At 40.7% G+C, this 15,593-nt stretch overlaps 1 protein-coding gene across 3 annotated transcripts in view; it reads right to left on the reverse strand.

The window, feature by feature from the left end:
* ARHGAP42 (Rho GTPase activating protein 42) overlaps positions 1-15,326 on the reverse strand; it is a gene marked incomplete at its 3' end in the record, with an annotated part of 300,025 nt that extends 284,699 nt beyond the window's left edge. For all 3 annotated transcript variants that reach the window (XM_081238752.1, XM_081238751.1, XM_081238753.1), the window contains exon 1: positions 14,698-15,326. In XM_081238752.1, coding sequence (XP_081094878.1) covers positions 14,698-14,851 — 154 coding nt within the window. In that variant the 5' untranslated portion in view covers positions 14,852-15,326. The remainder of the gene's footprint in view (positions 1-14,697) is intronic.
* Positions 15,327-15,593: the final 267 nt, after the last annotated feature.

Below are 15,593 nucleotides of genomic sequence, written 5' to 3' on the forward strand. Positions count from 1 at the left end.
CAGCAAGTGCTAAATAAATATGCTGAATGAATATGTGAATAAACGTTCCATTTCCTCTTTCTTCTCCACACCTCTTCTGGCCCATCACATTATGTTCTTTATATTTTCTCCTTGTTTTCTCCTCTCTACTCTTCTTGCCACTCTTTGCACATATGTAAAAATTGTTATTATCCTGTATTTACATTATGAGATTTTTAAATACTTATCCATCTATAATGAAAATTAAAAGAACACGGAATGTTTCCTCCTTAAATATCCACCAAATCATTCTGTTTTCTCTAATAAAACATAAGGGCCATATCTGAATTTGTTATGGGAAGTTATAACTTTGCTTTAAATATACATTTAGCTTTCAAAGTGCTTTCCATCATAAGAATGTAACATATATGCTTATAAACCTATTAAATTTCTATTTATAATGGGAAGTTCCAACACAGAGTTACCATATGACCCAAAAATTCCACACCAAGGGATATATCCAAGAGAATAAAAACATATGTCCACACAAAAACAGGTATATGAATGTTTATAGCATTACTCCTAATAGCAAAAAAAAAAAAAAAGAAACAACCAAAATGTCCATCAACTCATTGGAGTTAAACTCATTTGTTTATCCAACTCAATGAATAAACAAAATGTGGTGGTATATTCACACAACTGAATACTTGGCAATGAAAAGGAATAAAGTACCAATACATGCTAAAATACAGGTGAACCTTGAAAACATACTAAGTGAAAGAAGTCAGTCACAAAAGGCCACAGACTGTATAATTCCATTTACACAAAAAGCCCAGAGCAGACAAATCACAGAAACAGATAGTATAGTAGTAGCAGTTGCCAGGGGCTAGGGAAGAGAGAGAATAAGGAGTGACAGCTAATGGGTGTGGGGTTTCTTTTAGGGCAATGAAACTATTCTAAAATTACATAGTAGTTCCAAAATATATATTAAAAACAAACTCATGCAACTCAATAGCACAAAAAGATAAAAATAAAAATCTGACTTAAAAATGAGCAGAGAAGCCGAATAGACGTTTTTCCAAAGAAGATGTACAAGTGGCCAAGAGGTACATGAAAAGGTGCTCAACATCACTGATCACTGGGGAAATGCAAATCAAAACCACCTCATCAAAAACCATCAAAAAGAGGAGAGATAGGGGGCTTCCATGGTGGTGCAGTGGTTGAGAGTCCGCTTGCCAATGCAGGGGACACGGGTTCGTGCCCCAGTCTGGGAAGATCCCACATGCCGCGGAGCGGCTGGGCCCGTGAGCCATGGCCGCTGAGCCTGAGCGTCCGAAGCCTGTGCTCTGCAACGGGAGAGGCCACAAGAGTGAGAGGCCCGCGTACCGGGAAAAAAAAAAGAGGAGAGATAACAAGTATTGGTGAGAATGTGGAGAAAAGGAAACCCTTGGGCACTGTTGGTGGGAATGTAAATTGGTTAAGCCACTATGGAGGTTCCTCAAAAAATTAAAAATAGAACTACCATATGATCTAGCAATCCCACTTCTGGGTATATATCCAAAGGAAACGAAAACAATATATCAAAGAGATATCTGCACTCCCATTTCCACTGCAGCATTATTTACAGTCACCAAGATATGAAAAAACCTAGTTGTCCATCAATGGCTGAATGGACAAAGAATATACATACACACAATGGAATATTATCAGCCATGGGAAAGAAGGAAATCCTGCCATTTGCGACAACACGGATGAACAGAGAGAGCATTATGTTAAGTGGAATAAGCCAAACAGAGAAAGGCAAATACTGCATGGTATCACTTATACGTAAAGAAAAAAAAAAAAAATCAAACTCATAGAAGCAGAAAGTAAATTGGTGGTTGCCAGGGGCTAGAGGGTAGGAGAAATACGGAGAGGTTGGAGAAGGGATACAAACTTTTAGCTATTAGATGAATAAAGTAGGAGAATATAACATAAAACAGAGTGACTATAGTTAGTAACACTGTATTATACAAGTGAAATTTGCTAAGAGAGTTGAACTTAAATGGTCTCACCAAAAAATAAAAAATAAATAAATATGCAAGATGATGGATAAGTTAACTAGCTGGCAGGAATCCTTTGGAATTCTTTTACAATGTGTACGTATATCAAATCACTAGTATGTACACCTTGTCAATTATACCTCAATAAAGCTGAAAAAAATTTTAATAAAATTAGACAATGGTGATAGTTGCACAACTCTGTAAACATAAGAAAAACCAATGGATTGTACACTTTTAAAAGGATGAATTTTATGGCAGTGAACTATACCTCAATAATGTTATTTAAAAAGTGAATGACATTTTTAAAAGAAGGCATTTCCATACAATTAAAATCAACACTTTGAAATGGCATCTGGAAAATAACACATGCAATGCTTTGTTACAAATAGGAAACAACATAAATTGTCTGTGCAATTACACTTTCTTAGAAACATCTCTTGTACTTGAGCCTAACATATTGCCGTCACTGCTGAAGAGAAAATTCATTTTTTAATACACATATTAATTCTTTGAATAAGCCTGCTCTAATCAATCTCATTCTGGTAAATCTACATCCTATGCTACCAGTTTTTTCACTAAGATATTTATCTTCATATAGAAAGTTTTGGAATTGGTTTCAATATTAAATGGAGTGACAACCTGGGGATTTCTGCATCTCTAAACATTAGTTTGACACAACTTCCTACCTATAAGTTCAGTCATGTAATGGGCATTGACAAAAAATGTATCATATGTCCAGCTCCAGATCCCAAAGACCTGGTACTAACTCTTTCAGAGCTGACTTTCTAGAGAGAAAAACAGGCAAATAATCAAATCAGCATGATGATCACCATGTTTTTTACAAAATCACAAAATCTCTGATGTGGAAAAGTCCTTAAAAAGCTAGCTACACCATTCCATGGAAGCAATGGCTTACCCCCGCTGCAAGTTACGTGCATGGTACCAAGTAATGACACATGGCCCACGTCCACAGCTCTCTCACATCAACATTAAATCCAGTGCTCTCTCAACATATATTGTACATCTGTCCTGGCAAGGTAAAGATTTTGCTTAGAAAAGCCACCTCACATTCTTTTTTGAATAAAATATGGTGGCAGTTGTTGTTCATAATTTGGTCTCAACATTAGCTAGAAATTAGATGAGAAAATTAATATTTAATATCAAGTATCATACATTATGCTAAATACTTTACATGTGTTATCTTATTTAATGCTGCAAATATGCATATGAAATAAATATTACTTCCATATTACAGACAAGGAAAAGCACAAAAGAAGCCAAGTGACTTGCTCACAGCCATGTAGCTAATAAGTGACAGCACTGGGATTGAAAAGCATTGCTCTGATTCTGAAGCCCAGGCTCTTTCTACTACACCAGGTTGACTGCTGTTAAGGTTAAATCTTCAATGAACCTACTTAACATTAAAATGTTCTAATGATTAAAGATTAAACATTATCAGCACTGCGCATGTGTGAATAACACTAAACTTAGCTGAAGATCAACCCCTCTGTTTCTTTTATTTTTTTTATTTTTTTTATTTATTTATTTATTTATTTTTTTGCGGTACGCGGGCCTCTCACTGTTGTGGCCTCTCCCGTTGCGGAGCACAGGCTCCGGATGCGCAGGCTCAGCGGCCATGGCTCACGGGCCCAGCTGCTCCGCAGCATGTGGGATCTTCCCAGACCAGGGCACGAACCCGCGTCCCCTGCATCGGCAGGCGGACTCTCAACCACTGCGCCACCAGGGAAGCCCCCTCTGTTTCTTTAAACCAGATTTAATGTTCAGATTATTTGGATAAGTTGGGATTACTTTAAAGTAACATATGTTCTGACAGAAATGCAAAACACAATCTCAAACAAGAAACAAGTCAGCCTAAGCTGTAACTTAAGGACTTAAAGTGGGAAGAGTATCTTGCAACTGACATCTTGCTTCTCCTCTCTCCTCCCCTCATCAGTGGGTGTGACAAAACATCACGCTCAGCCAGTCACAAATACTCACTGAATTCTAGTTTCCATTAGAGCAGTCTGAGGCGCCAAGGCAATTATGGGAAAAAAAAAAAAAAAAAAAAAAACATGCATCCAACAGTTTAAACCTGACAAATCTGAAAGTTCTCACTCACTTGCTACTACTATCCCTTGTTCAGGCTTATTCAGGATCTCTATTTTCTTTCTTTATCCCCTGAAGACTGGGCTTTTTCAGCCCTTGCTTTACTTTCCAAACTGTCCCTAAAGTCCAGACTTCCTGTTCATCATTCCCTACTTGCCCCAGCCGCAGGGTAGAGCTTCCCTTAAGCTCACAGATCGCTTAAGAAAAAAAATTTTTTTTAATAATCTATTTTAACTTTAGGGTACCACCTAGATATACTCTCCTGGCAATTCTGACAAGAATTCAATCACACCACCTTTCCTGGATCAACCAGCTTACAGGTTCAATTCAATTTTCTCACTGAGCCAACTGAATTTCCTCTTCAATACCTAATTCAATGTTCTTTTTTTCCCATAACTCCCTGCTCCCAGATCCTCCAGCAACACCCTACCAGTCTTATCATTTTCTTTTCTCACCAATAATCACTAGGATGATCTCACCACAAACATGACATTTACAAAACATCTGTGCAGCATAAGAAACACCTCAGAAAGCACTCTTCTAAGCCACTGTCTGCCTTCAATGCAGAAATCAATGTGGAAAAAAGATCTCTCATCTGCATTTTGGCCTGTTATACTACGTGAAATTACCCAAGTATTTATTTCACTTCTGACAAGTCCAAGTTACGACCGTCACTTTCAACAAGTTTTATAGACCGCTGACCTAAGCCAGTAGAATCAAAGTACCGGCAGATACATCAATAAAGTCTCAAAATCTACACTGCCGATTCAGGATTATCCCTAAATGGCAGCCCAATGCTTCCTTGTTCCTTGGTTCCCAGATCATAATAGATAATTATTTATCTGTTTAAAAGTAAAAAGCTAAATCAAAACCATGCCACATCTCCTAATCACTTCCTACCAAACAGACTTAATTTGGGGGACAAACAAACGCATGCTTTAGCATTCTATTAAAGCATTTCCACCTCAATCATCTTGTCTGTGGAGTATGATAGTAACACTGACAAGAACCTGTTAAAGTTAAGCCTTGAAAAAAAGCTGAAGTTATCTGGATTACAAAGATCCTGCCTAAAGCAAATGAAAATAATGTTCCATTTTTAAATTATTTTATTATGCATTTTGTCCATTGGCCCACATGAAAACCCTACAACGAATATACAGCAAATGCTACTCCCACTGTTTATGAAAATAGGGTCTAGGACAAATGGCTTGTACCCATGCCACTAGTTAGTGGCAGCAGCAGGACTAGAATGAAGTTCTACCTCCTGATGCTCTCTGCTGTCCCCTGGATTACCCAGTCCTAAAAGTCAGTACAACCAGGCCAGAGCAGTTACATTTGAAGCCTGATGGGAGAAATATTAAAGAACAAACTTGCAGTCCCCATTCCCTGGCTCATTCACTCCACAGATAATGAAAATCCTCCTCCATATAATGTTCTTAGTAAAATGTAAACTGGTTCATGTTCACAATTACTGAGTATCCACAATGCAGTCAGATTAGAATACAGATAACCTTGGCACCTAGAAGTTTATATTCAAAAGACTAAGTAAAATCTAATAAACAGAGACACACAGTGAGTACTCTCTGTGACTGCAGAGGCATAGACAGGAGTAAAACAGCTACAAGGCAAAGGACTGTCTTAGACTGCTGACAACACCACAAGCTAGTAGAGGCAAAAAAGATCCTCCCTTAGGGCCTTCAGAGGGAGCATGGCCCTGCCGACACCTTGACTTTGGATTTTGGCCTCCAGAACTGTGAGAGAATAAATTTCTGTCATTTTAAGCTACAAAAAAAAATTATTTCATATCTACATACATACATACATATATACATAAACACAGAGACACACACACTGAAGGCGTATTAAGGCAGGCAGAGAACATCACATTTAAGATACTGTGAGCACAGAATTGCAGGACTAACCAAATGTTAGGATCTGGGTGGAATGAAAAAAACACCAGCTTAAAAATGGGGTTTAGGACTTCCCTGGTGGCGCAGTGGTTGAGAGTCCGCCTGCCGATGCAGGGGACACGGGTTCGTGCCCCGGTCCGGGAAGATCCCACATGCCGCGGAGCGGCTGGGCCCGTGACGAGCCGTGGCCGCTGAGCCTGCGCGTCCGGAGCCTGTGCTCCGCAATGGGAGAGGCCACAACAGTGAGAGGTCCGCGTCCCGCAAAAAAAAAAAAAAAAAAAATGGGGTTTAAAAACTGGAGAAGAAGGAAACTGGAAGCATTAGAAAGACTCGGCTGTTTCTCTCTAAGATGAGCAGGTGGATGAGGATATAACTGAACAAATGAGAACACAAAGAGAACAAGCTGCAGGAGGAAGGACTTTGTCTTGACACACTGAATCTGAGGGGCCCGCAGCACATCCAGGTGGTGATAGGTAGCAGGCTGGTGAAAATCAGACGCAGAGCTCAGGAAAAGGAGGTCAGAGCTGATGCCCTGGCAGCAGATGCTATCACAAAGCAAACAGTAAAAGGACTCAGAAGGAATCCTTGCACACTACCAATATTTGAGAGAAGGATAGAAGAAATAAGGAAGAGAGATTCAACAACAGTGCCTACTGAGAAAGAGGTGCCATGACGCCTCTGGGATCCAGAGGAAGTAATAACGTTAAAAAAGGGTCACGTGAGGAAAACCAGGATTGCTATGCAGTCACTACAAGCCTGCGAAAGTCCCTTCCTATCACCTATGTTGACATCATTTTTTCAGGAGTACACAACTTTCTCAAATCTTCTCCAAATGGTGTACCCCTTAAAAATTCACACCTATTATCTCTTATGTTGACAATTTTTAATTGTCCCTCATATTTTCGGCAACCAACTTTTAAAACAACTGGAATCTCTTATTCCTTTGATTCTCAGTGTCACATAATAATTTTTTCATAGACGGCACAAAAAAGTCTGAAACAAGTTCCAAAACCACAATATTTTAATTGCTTTCACAACTCACTTTGATCTGCTTCTCCTTGCTAATCTCTCCCACCACTCCTTTTGTATTTGTTTTGTTTTGTTTTGTTTGGGGCCGTATCTTTCATTCAGACATTTTAAGGAATAAAAAATTAAATAAATGAAAAAGAGAAAATTCTCAAAGTAAAATCAATTTACACAGTTTCCATTTGAAAGGGGATAAATACACTATACAGAATACTCATTTCATGTATCACAAACACGAATCAGTTTTCTAAATTAAATCATCACTCTTCCTGTGTACTAAAGAGAGAACTGAAGCTGGGTCTTTCATTTGGATAAACTCCAGTATATGTGTACACATGAGGGAATACTTTTGGCATGTCTTTCATAAACTAGCAAGCAGTATGGCTTTTTAGATTTGCGTGAGGAAATACAGAAATTCCACTACTGAGAAATGTGTCTGACTTCCAAATGAAAGGGGTCATTTTGTGTCTACCCAAAGTAAAGTCAAGTTTACTTTCCCTGAGTAAAGTGAAGTTTCAGGGAAAGTACTATCAGTGTAGCAAGGTTATGTCAATTGTGCATTTCTTCCCAATAATTTCATACCACCCAACATTGAGAATCACCCCAGGATGGTTCCTCATCCTTCACAAAATACAAGATGCTCGCCATTATACCTGATAATCACCCAAATCAGATAAACCAACAACATAAAAAATGTCATGTTTTGGCATTTTAAAAATGGTATTAGGCATAGAGACATTTACCACAAAATCTAAACATTGGAAGTGAAAAATCTGTAATACTTAATATAAAATAATCTACAAAGAGTTAACTGTTAGTCTTATCCTAGCCTTTTCCCATCATGTTCCATGTAAAAATTACAATTAGACAAATTACTCTCAAATGAAAGGTTCAAAATCCTAGAAAAGTAGGGCTTATTTTTTCTTCTTTTATGCATACACTCCTCTGCAACGAAGGAAAAAGGCTGGAAAAACTGACAGATTATCAGCTACTGTATGGTACCTTACTATTCCACAATTCACTTTTTCTAAAACAAATCACTTTCCTTACACAGAGTATTGTACGTGCGTGTTTTGCTGTAACACTTTCTTCAGCATTATAACAGGGTTCTTGATTATAAAATCAGAAAACTGCAGATATGAACAATGGCATGTTCTGATGAACCAAACCTTCCGGTTAGCTGTAATCCTACAGAGAAGGCTCCACAGTACCAGAAATATCCAGGCCACGTTTAAATCCACCTGGCCAAAAACAAAACCATTAAAGTAACCACATTTCTATTGTCTGTCCTGCTATCATCCTGCCCCAAGGGCCATTAAGATTAACAAATATTATGGAAGTCACTACACTTATACGAAACCCAGCCATGAAACTCAGAATATGGCAGCTGCAAAAGATGAAGCACAGACTCCTTGAACTAGAGAGCCAGGTGCTCGGCAACTGGTTTTCATTTTCAGGATGAAAGTCAGCAAGAAGCAGGTAGCAAGTCCTTGGTTGGTAAGGCCAGATCCACTTGAGATACATTCTGAGGAGGATTAGATGCTGGGCAGAGATTCAGCAGGCTGGAGGAAAAAGGAAGACTGGCAGAGCTGCAAACTGAACCGGGTGGGCAGCAGGTGCAGCCATGGTGAAGCTGGCACCTGCCAAGATGCTGAAATGAGCAGAAATGACCATCCAGACAAGACAGCGGGGATGGCTGGGGCCAGAACAGGTGGCAACCACAGCTCTGGCAAGAAACAATATTCAGGAAAGAGATTCAAGACTAAGTAACCCCCTTTCCTTCACCCTTTCTCATCTGTCCATAATAAACATTTCATTGGTGCATAATATTTACTGAATGTGGCTTAATAGCCTGAAAACTTTAATATTTTTCTTTATAAATCCAGAGAAAAGATTACCACTCTACATATACATTACTTGAATAAAATTACACTTGGCACCAAAGCAATACTGAATGTAAGCTTTATTATTTTTTTTCTTATATAATTGGAGAAATGCTTCTTAAGCATCATCATGAACACGATTAACATTGTGCTCTAAGAAATGTTAATAATTGAAAGCATGTTTGTTAAAGCAGCTTTTCAGTGACTTCAAAGTTTCGTGGTTACCTGAGTTTTCTGCATGCTCAGAGTATCTTGATCATAACTGTCATAGGAAGCAGTGTAAAAGGTGGTTATTGCTAAGCCATTCTCCTCCAAGAGACAGAAAACATGTTCTGTTCTCCCAGCAACCCACTCCTTTCTAACAGGACAACCCCTCAATTACTGTCTGTGGAAAAAGGAAATCCAATGGAAATAAAGATACTGTTAAAGGGTACCAATTAAGCTCATGTAGACAATCAGAGAGAGGTAGACGGTAGTACTCAGCCAGCCCAATTTAATTCCACTTTGATGGGCGCCAAGGCTCCCATTTAAATTAACACAAGTCTAACTGCTCTTACTCATACATGTCTCTGAAGAAGAACCTTAAAGCACCACATTCCTCATCTACCAGTTCCTAAATTAATTACAGTTCATTTGAAAGATACAATTATTTCTGCTCATTTAACTCAAATTCTAATGAATAACTATAAGAACCAAATGAATAGTGGAAGTAACTACACATCCACACCTGTGACTAGGCTGCCCAGCTAAACAAGCAAAACAACATTAGTGGAATAAGCAACGGTGAAGTAGCTCTTGCAGGGTAAACAAGAATCTACAGTGAGTTCCGGTAAACCAAATAAAACCTAGGTGCAAATTAAAATACCAAAAATAGCCTAAAACAATAGTAGTTCTCACTAAAAGCTGAAGGATGACCAAGTAAATAGTGCAATAACTACATAAGAAAGTCTTTCAAATTCCTTAAACTTGTCATTGTTCCTCCCTTTTATTTAACTCCTTCCCTGTGCCATCAAAAACTGGTAGCAAAGTGGACCCTGAACACACACAAAATAGAGACGGGCTTAAAGTGCAACACAGCAAATGGAAGGCAGGAGTACCTCACCCTTTCCAAGATAGTTCAATGTGGCCTTGGCATTTAGGGTTATCTTTCATACTAAACAACTACTTTATCCCCAGATCACAAGTGCACCATGACAATATACTTCCAACTGAGGTCTGTGGCCACAGAGAGTAGACACCTTTAAGAAACTATGTGCTTCCCAAATGAACTTATCTATGAAACAGACTCACAGACACAGAGAACAGACTTGTGGTTGCTGGGGGTGGGGGGGTGGATTAGGAATTTGGGATTAGCAGATGCAAACTACTATATAGAGAATGAATAAACAACAAGGTTCTACTGTATAGCACAGGGAACTATATTCAATATCCTGTGATAAAACATAATGGAGAGAATATGAAAAAGAATGTATACGTATGACTGAAACACTTTGCTGTACAGCAGAAAGTAACATAACATTGCAAACCAACTATACTTGAATAAAATAAACTGTGTGCTTCCTCTTGCTAATGTCTTAATTAACTGCATATTCTACATCAATTTATGAGTGACCAGCTTCTACCACTCAAATAGGTGCCCTTCTTATTTGTGTCATGGATCGCTAGTGCCAGGAACAACTGCTTTAAGACCAGAGGCCACCCAACCAAGAAATAAAGTTTGTGAGAGAGACAAGGCCATGATCAGGACAAGCTGATTCTGAAGAACTGTACTTTCAATCAGGAAAACGAGAAAATGAATCATCAACACACACAAGATATTATCAAGTCTTTATATGAGAGAAAATGTCATTTCAGCAAAATAACATCATCCATTGGCTAAATGTAGTTTAAAAGTTTTGAATTGGTTTCACAGTATTATTTATATTTAATGTGTAAACTGATTTGTTTTTAAGATTGCATGAATAAGCATAAGAATTATAGTTTCATGCAGGTATATTTTTAACTACATAATGAATAAAATTATATTAGAGTCCACTAACTCTTTTTTTCTTTGAAAGAAGTCCAGCCATACAAGGTTGAGAAACACTCTCCTAAAGGTAGAGGAAATACCTGGCCAATTCCACCTTAAGGTAATGAGAGGAAGTGGACAGTGATAAGAAAGGAGGGATGGCCAAGATGCTGCTGGGCAGGTGGGAGAAAAGAATGTGGACATGCTTAGGCTCTCTCCACCCAAACAATTCCATCAATTAGACTCAATGAGTAAAATTCCATTTCTGCCTTTTTTTCCCCCTCTTTTTCTCTTCTTTTCTTGGGAGGGACGGTCTGTCTATTCTTGTAAAGACAAAGCTCTACTCAACGATGGTTCTTTGAATTCAAAAGTATAAAAAGAGAAAGTAAAGGGGGAATTATATGAGAAAGCCATTTTGAAATGTTTCTTTGGATATAATCTATAAAAGGAGAAAATTAATAAGCAAAACTAGCCTATAATTTCACAACCCAAATTTTAAGACTGGTACCTGTTAAAGGAACAAAGTTCATAGAGTGACATTTGATAAAAAGGGTGGAGATTGTGAGTCATACAGCATGAACTAGAACCCAATTCACCTGTATCATATATTCTCAAATACCACACACCAAATGTCTATATGGCATGTAACAAAATGAACAAATAATCCTACTGGTAAGATTTTTATAGAAGCTCCCTTATTTTACAGGAAAGGTAGGACCCAGAGATTAAGTTATTTGCTAATTATCACAGAGCATTTGACAGCACCAGAACTTAAACTCAGGTCTACGTTAAGTCACTATGTTAACTCACTTAGTTAACTGTCACCCATTTTCGCAGAGTGGATATGAATGTGAAATGCAATAATTCATCTTAAAAATATGGTAAGTATTGGGCTTCCCTGGTGGCGCAGTGGTTGAGAGTCTGCCTGCCGATGCAAGGGACACGGGTTCGTGGCCCAGTCCGGGAGGATCCCACATGCCACGGAGCAGCTGGGCTCGTGAGCCATGGCCGCTGAGCCTGTGCTCCGCAACGGGAGATGCCACAACAGTGAGAGGCCCGTGCACCACAAAAAAAAAAAAAAAAAAAAAAAAATATGGTAAGTATCCTACATATATTATTTAAAATTCAAAGTTATTGTTGTTTAAAATTATTTAGAATTTTAAAATTTAAAATTCAAAGTCAAGGTCCTCATTTATACGTATCCTTCAAAGTACTCTACTAAAGAAATGCACATCCTGAACAAAAGATTAAGGAGCATATGTGACTCCTACTGGAACAGTTAAGCATGTATTACCCAAGAGAGCATGCCAAGACTTTCACCAGAAAAGTTATTAACTAGGTTGGAAATAATATAAGATGCTTAGAAATGCAATGATGATTGTCAGCTCAGGAAAGTCTTATTAAGAAACCATTAACTATAAATGAAAATGAAAGCAAAGTGCTACAAATAAATCTGAAATGGATAATGGATACACTTATTGAAACAGCACGTATGGAGAAAGGAAAGGCATAGTTTAAGGTTAGGGAAAGTGAAGGCTTCCTAGGGCAGAAAGGAAAAACAGTCAGAAGGGGCAGGACTGGGGGAAGGAGGGCTCCTTGGTGGATCTTTGGGATAGAATTAAGCTGGCTTCAAGTCCTTTAGACACACTCCGATCCTCCTACAGGAGCAGCTTCAGAGAGCAGGCATTTAGCAGCTGCAGCCTAGCCTCAGAGCATCCTCCCCAAGGGACAGAAGGTCGCTTGGTGGGAAGAAAGCAGCACCATCATGTGAATTCAAGGGTTTCTCAGCTCCAGATCTTTCCCATTTGGAAGCTAATGTTGGGAATTCGGTTAACAAGGAATAAAACGTTTTCTTTCTACTACAAGAGAAGTAATAATCAAATGTTAGTTAATGTAATGTACTCTCATCACAAACCTAAGAATCCTAGAAAGACAGGTTGTATACTTAAGCGTACAAGTTCAAATTCATGAGGCAGGGTCTGTGTGTTCAAGGAACTTACACTCTCCAGACTTCTTCACTTATGAATGGAAGAACAAACCTATAAATATGGGAATCACCTGATTTTTGCAAGGTTCGATTCAATCGTAGTAAAGTTCATAACATTACTAGTAAAACAATGCACATTTCAGAGGTTTTATCACAGCTATGTGTTTTCAACTTTTGAAGCAACAGAACCGATCTCCAGCAGAGCAAGAGGAAAATGTCATTTGTAGACCATATGGTAGCTCCAGCAAGAGTCAGCCTGGCATTCAACACTGAGATGGGGAAACTCTTTTTGAAAAGGCATCATGCTCCCTACGACGCAGAGGCTAGTCCAGAGACCTCAAGTGGGATTTGCAAATCAGAAAGAAGGAGAGTTCACATTTGTGTATACATAAGATGGACAGAACTGCAGATAAACCAGTAGTTTTCACAAATCAGTAAATACTATCATTATCAGTTGCCTCAAATTCAGAAATTAAGTGAATGTAGACATAGAACATTATTTCCTTTACCCTGGTTAAGTAACACAAGTGATAAGTAGATGTTTTCACATTTGGGAGGGTAAAATAAAAAGCATTTGGGAGCACACTAATTTCAAGACATTTTGCTAAGATTCAACCTTAGTACGAATACATACTTCCAAATAGAGATCAGATGCTAATGTTGTCTTAGTTTCAGACACATGCACATGTCCATCATGTTGTTACTGACCTTGCACTTGACATATCAATGATGCTTCCCCTACCTATGTCCTGGGAAATGCTAGATGGGTCACCCAAAGGCCTCTCCACCTTAACAAAAATATCTCGCTCACCTATGGGAGGCCAGAATTTCCAGGGGTTCGTTACAGAGGCTTTCAGAAACTTTTATTAAAGTGCAAATAGGTCCTGGGGAAGGTAACTAAACAAATTAAGCCTTATCATTTAGTCAGTCAACTCTGTAAGAGAAACTCTAGAGTTTCTTTTACTAAGACTCTCATAGGTCCTAGTAATTGAAAATGAAGATCCAGGGGACGCAGGAAGTACAGAAAATCTGAACAGGAGGTGTGTGGGAAAGGAGGTGGGAGAATCTCCTAAAGGCAGTCTTTACTTACTATAGATCATCAGAAGTTCTGATTGGTCTTTAGCCACTGAACTCTCCTCCCCAGTGACTGGACCAACACCAGTTACAATGCAAACCAAAAATTAAGACGCACAAAAATCTTGTAAAGAGATAAGATCCACTGGTGCCGCTCTGTCTTCATCTTACTAAATCGCAAAGCTACAAATCTATATATGTTTTTAAAAGGCCAATTCAATGACTGATTGTGCCCAATGAAGTGCCACTGAGGTACGTAAGAAATTAATCATTTTCTCTGAATATCACTAAAACTAGCTTCATTTTTATCTTTACGATAAACTCTCGAATCCCTCCTTAAGGACTTTTCTTTAAAGTGTTCAAACTAGGCACAGTAAAGTTACAAAAAAGACCAATAGTCCCCAACATTTTTCTAGGAGCGTTATACAAAAAGATGACTTTGAACAACTTTCCTCAGGATATACTCCGGGGTCTAGTAGAGAGAGACCTTTCCCTTCTCTGTAGACTTGGGAGTAAATAAGTCAAGAACACCTACGAACAAACTTTGTTGGTCACCAGCAGGGGAGCTCTTCAGCTTTTGTCCCCAAACCCATTCAAACAAAAGAAGCTTCTCTTCCTCCAACACACCCCTCAGACCCACACCCCGGGGGGACTCTCCAGATCCCCGCGCCCTCTCCACCCATTCCCCGCCGGGGGAACTTACTCCTCAGCGCCCCGATGAGCAGAGAGCCGTCCTTAATGAGCTCTTTGATGAACTTGTTGGTTCGCTCCAGCTCAATCTCGTGACACTGCAGGCGCTCCCTGAAATCCGGGCTGTCCAAGTAGGAGTCGCTGAACTCCAGAGTCGGCAGCCCCATGGCACAGGCACTGCCAGCGGCCGCCGAGGACACGTCCGGGCCGGCGGTCAGGGCGGGGACAGCCGGCGACCGCGGCCGGCTCCGGGGACGCGCGATCGCGGGGAACTAGCCGGGACGCAAGGGGACGCGCAGGGGAAACGGGTCCCGCGCGCCGCGCCGCCTGCGCGGGGCTCCGCGGCGCGCGGACGCCTCCGGGCTCAGGCTTCTTCCCCGGAGGCGAGGCGAGCGCACACGCGCGAGGCGGGCCGAGGCGCGGGTCCGCTCAGGTCGTTGTCACCCGGACGCATCGTCGCCGAGAGCACGGAGGCCGCGGAGGCTCAGGGCCGCGGCCGGAGCAGGAAAGTTCTCTCACGGCGCGCAGACACTTCCGGCAGCTCCGCTCTCCTGCTCCCTTGACAGTCGTTTGCGCTGGGAGTCAGAAGCGCCCAGCCGCCCCTCCGGCCGGGCCGGGGAAACCCTCCCCCTCGCTGGACGCAGGCTCAGAGCGCACGCAGACCCGGCCGGGCTCGGAGACCCTCCTCCCGCCGCGGCGCTCCCAGCCCGCGCCGCCCCGCCCCTCCTCCCGTTTATCCTCCTGCCCCCGCCCGTCCGCACTTAGCTCCCGGGCGCCGCTCAGTTGCCGCGCGACAGCGCTCCTGCCTGCGCCCGGGGATTAACTCTGCCCCTCCTGGGCGGCCGCTCCCCCTAGCCCGCGGTGACACTTCGGGGTCCGCCACCCCACAAAATGATCTCCAACTCCCAA

The sequence above is a fragment of the Mesoplodon bidens genome (genome assembly GCF_964165515.1).
Source record: "Mesoplodon bidens genome assembly, chromosome: 7".
NCBI classification, from domain to species: domain Eukaryota; kingdom Metazoa; phylum Chordata; class Mammalia; order Artiodactyla; family Ziphiidae; genus Mesoplodon; species Mesoplodon bidens.